At 37.7% G+C, this 1,975-nt stretch overlaps 1 protein-coding gene across 1 annotated transcript; it reads left to right on the top strand.

Moving 5' to 3' along the window:
- Positions 1-720: 720 nt before the first annotated feature.
- On the top strand, positions 721-1,671 carry LOC121458111 (olfactory receptor 51F1-like). The gene has a single exon (XM_041667237.1). The coding sequence runs from the start codon at positions 721-723 to the stop codon at positions 1,669-1,671; it is 951 nt and encodes a 316-aa protein (XP_041523171.1).
- The last annotated feature ends 304 nt before the right edge of the window (positions 1,672-1,975 follow it).

Here is a 1,975-nt window from a genome sequence, read left to right as displayed (position 1 = left end):
AAACTGAACTCGAATGTTTTAATACACACTAGACTTGGCAGCTCATGCAGTTCAGCTCTGTTATTAACATGTACATGGGGAAGCCATGGCCTCTTTGTTTTTATGATTCTCATAAAGATTCAGACTTTCCATGGCTTAGGAGATATAACCCTTCCCTTAAACTTCCACAATACTCTGTCTTCATTAATTTTCTTTTTATAACCTATTCTCCTTGTCTGTTCTTCTATTCTGTGTGATTAAAATGATCGAGTTCTAGAGATCTAAGTCTGGAGTGTCACACAGGCAGAACAAATACACCAGTATATTTATGTAGGTTTCCCTTGCACACTTTATACACAGCATATTCGAATCCAATGCACTTCTTTTTCTGATTTCTAGGAACTGAGTCTCCCACACTGAAACATTCCTATTTTCTACATTCCCAGAAATGACTATATGTGCACATAATCTGGTGGAACTTAAAAGTATGTGAATATAAAAACAAATTTATAAGTGTGCAAAATTATGTGAGTATATTTTCTCCTTTTAAGGATAAAAATCATTGTCTTTTCTAAATGCCTCTAGTTATAATTGTTAGATTAATACATTTTAGTGTTTTGGAAAAAGAACTTTATTTTCTAGGGTGGTTATTTTTAATCAGAATATTGTCTAAACACTCTTTATGACACTAAAGTTTGTTACTTCTTTGGATATAAGTATTGTAAAGACAAATGCTACAAAATGCAGGACAACACGGAATCCCTGAGCAACTTCACAATGAAAACACAAACTTTCTTGTTGACTGGCGTTCCTGGCCTAGAGTCTGCTCATGCCTGGATCTCCATCCCCTTCTGCTGCCTTTATGCCACCACCCTCTCTGGGAACAGCATGATCCTCTTTATCATTGTGACCCAGCAGAGTCTGCATGAACCTATGTACTATTTCCTCTCCATGCTCTCAGCCACTGACCTGGGTTTGACTATTTCTACAATGTCAACCACTCTGAGGATCCTGTGGTTTCGTGCAAATGAAATCAATCTAGACTGGTGCATTGTTCAGATGTTTTTTCTTCACGGGTTCACATGTATAGAATCTGGGGTGCTGGTGGCTATGGCTTTTGACCGTTACATAGCAATCTGTAATCCTCTTAGATACACTACAATTCTTACTAATTCTAGAATCATTCAGATGGGTTTCCTAGTGATTATACGTGCTATATTATTAGTAGTTACCCTGCTTTTGCTCCTTAAGCCCGTTTCTTTCTGTAGAGTGATTACCCTCTCTCATTCCTACTGTTATCATCCAGATGTGATTAAGTTAGCATGTTCAGACACTCGGGCCAACAGCATATGTGGATTAGTTGAGGTCATTCTGACCATAGGGTTAGACATTTCTTGCATTATCTTGTCTTATATACTGATCATCCGTTCTGTCCTCACTATTGCCTCCTCTGGAGAACGGTACAAGGTCTTCAGCACCTGCGTGTCCCACATTGGAGCAGTTGCTATTCTCTACATCCCTATGTTTAGCCTGTCCCTGGTGCATCGCTATGGTCAGTCAGCCCCCAAAGTAGTCCATTCGATGATGGGCAATGTTTACCTTATTTTACCCCCTGTGCTCAACCCCATCATTTATAGTTTAAAAACAAAACAAATCCAAAAGGCTATCCTTAGTTTGCTCCATACAAAATAAACAGAGATTGCTCTTAACTTCTGAAAAGCCTGGTGTGGTTTTCTTGCTGCAAAAGCAGCTGTGGTTGGAGAATCCCCATTAGATGTGGCAGTTTCCAAGGTGGTTTTGATATATAGCAATTTTACTAAGTATTTAGATGTTTTCTGTTTAAAAGACAAATATTCCATGCTTTTTCACAAGTTTTATATTCTATTAGGGAAATGTAAATAGTAGTGATGAAGAAATAAAACTATTACTCAAAATAACTGACATTTCCTGATAGTTTTTGCTGTTTTATACTAATGGCCCAGAAGATATATTCTAT

Source organism: Microtus oregoni, unplaced genomic scaffold (assembly GCF_018167655.1).
Source record: "Microtus oregoni isolate MIOR12 unplaced genomic scaffold, Mior012 000016F_ref0000370, whole genome shotgun sequence".
Classification (NCBI taxonomy): domain Eukaryota; kingdom Metazoa; phylum Chordata; class Mammalia; order Rodentia; family Cricetidae; genus Microtus; species Microtus oregoni.
Note: the sequence above shows the minus strand (reverse complement) of the source record. Positions and strands in the feature narration are given on the sequence as shown.

Excerpts from the sequence above, each read along its gene's own strand:
- LOC121458111 (XM_041667237.1), top strand. The coding sequence starts at position 721 with ATGCAGGACAACACGGAATCCCTGAGCAACTTCACAATGAAAACACAA.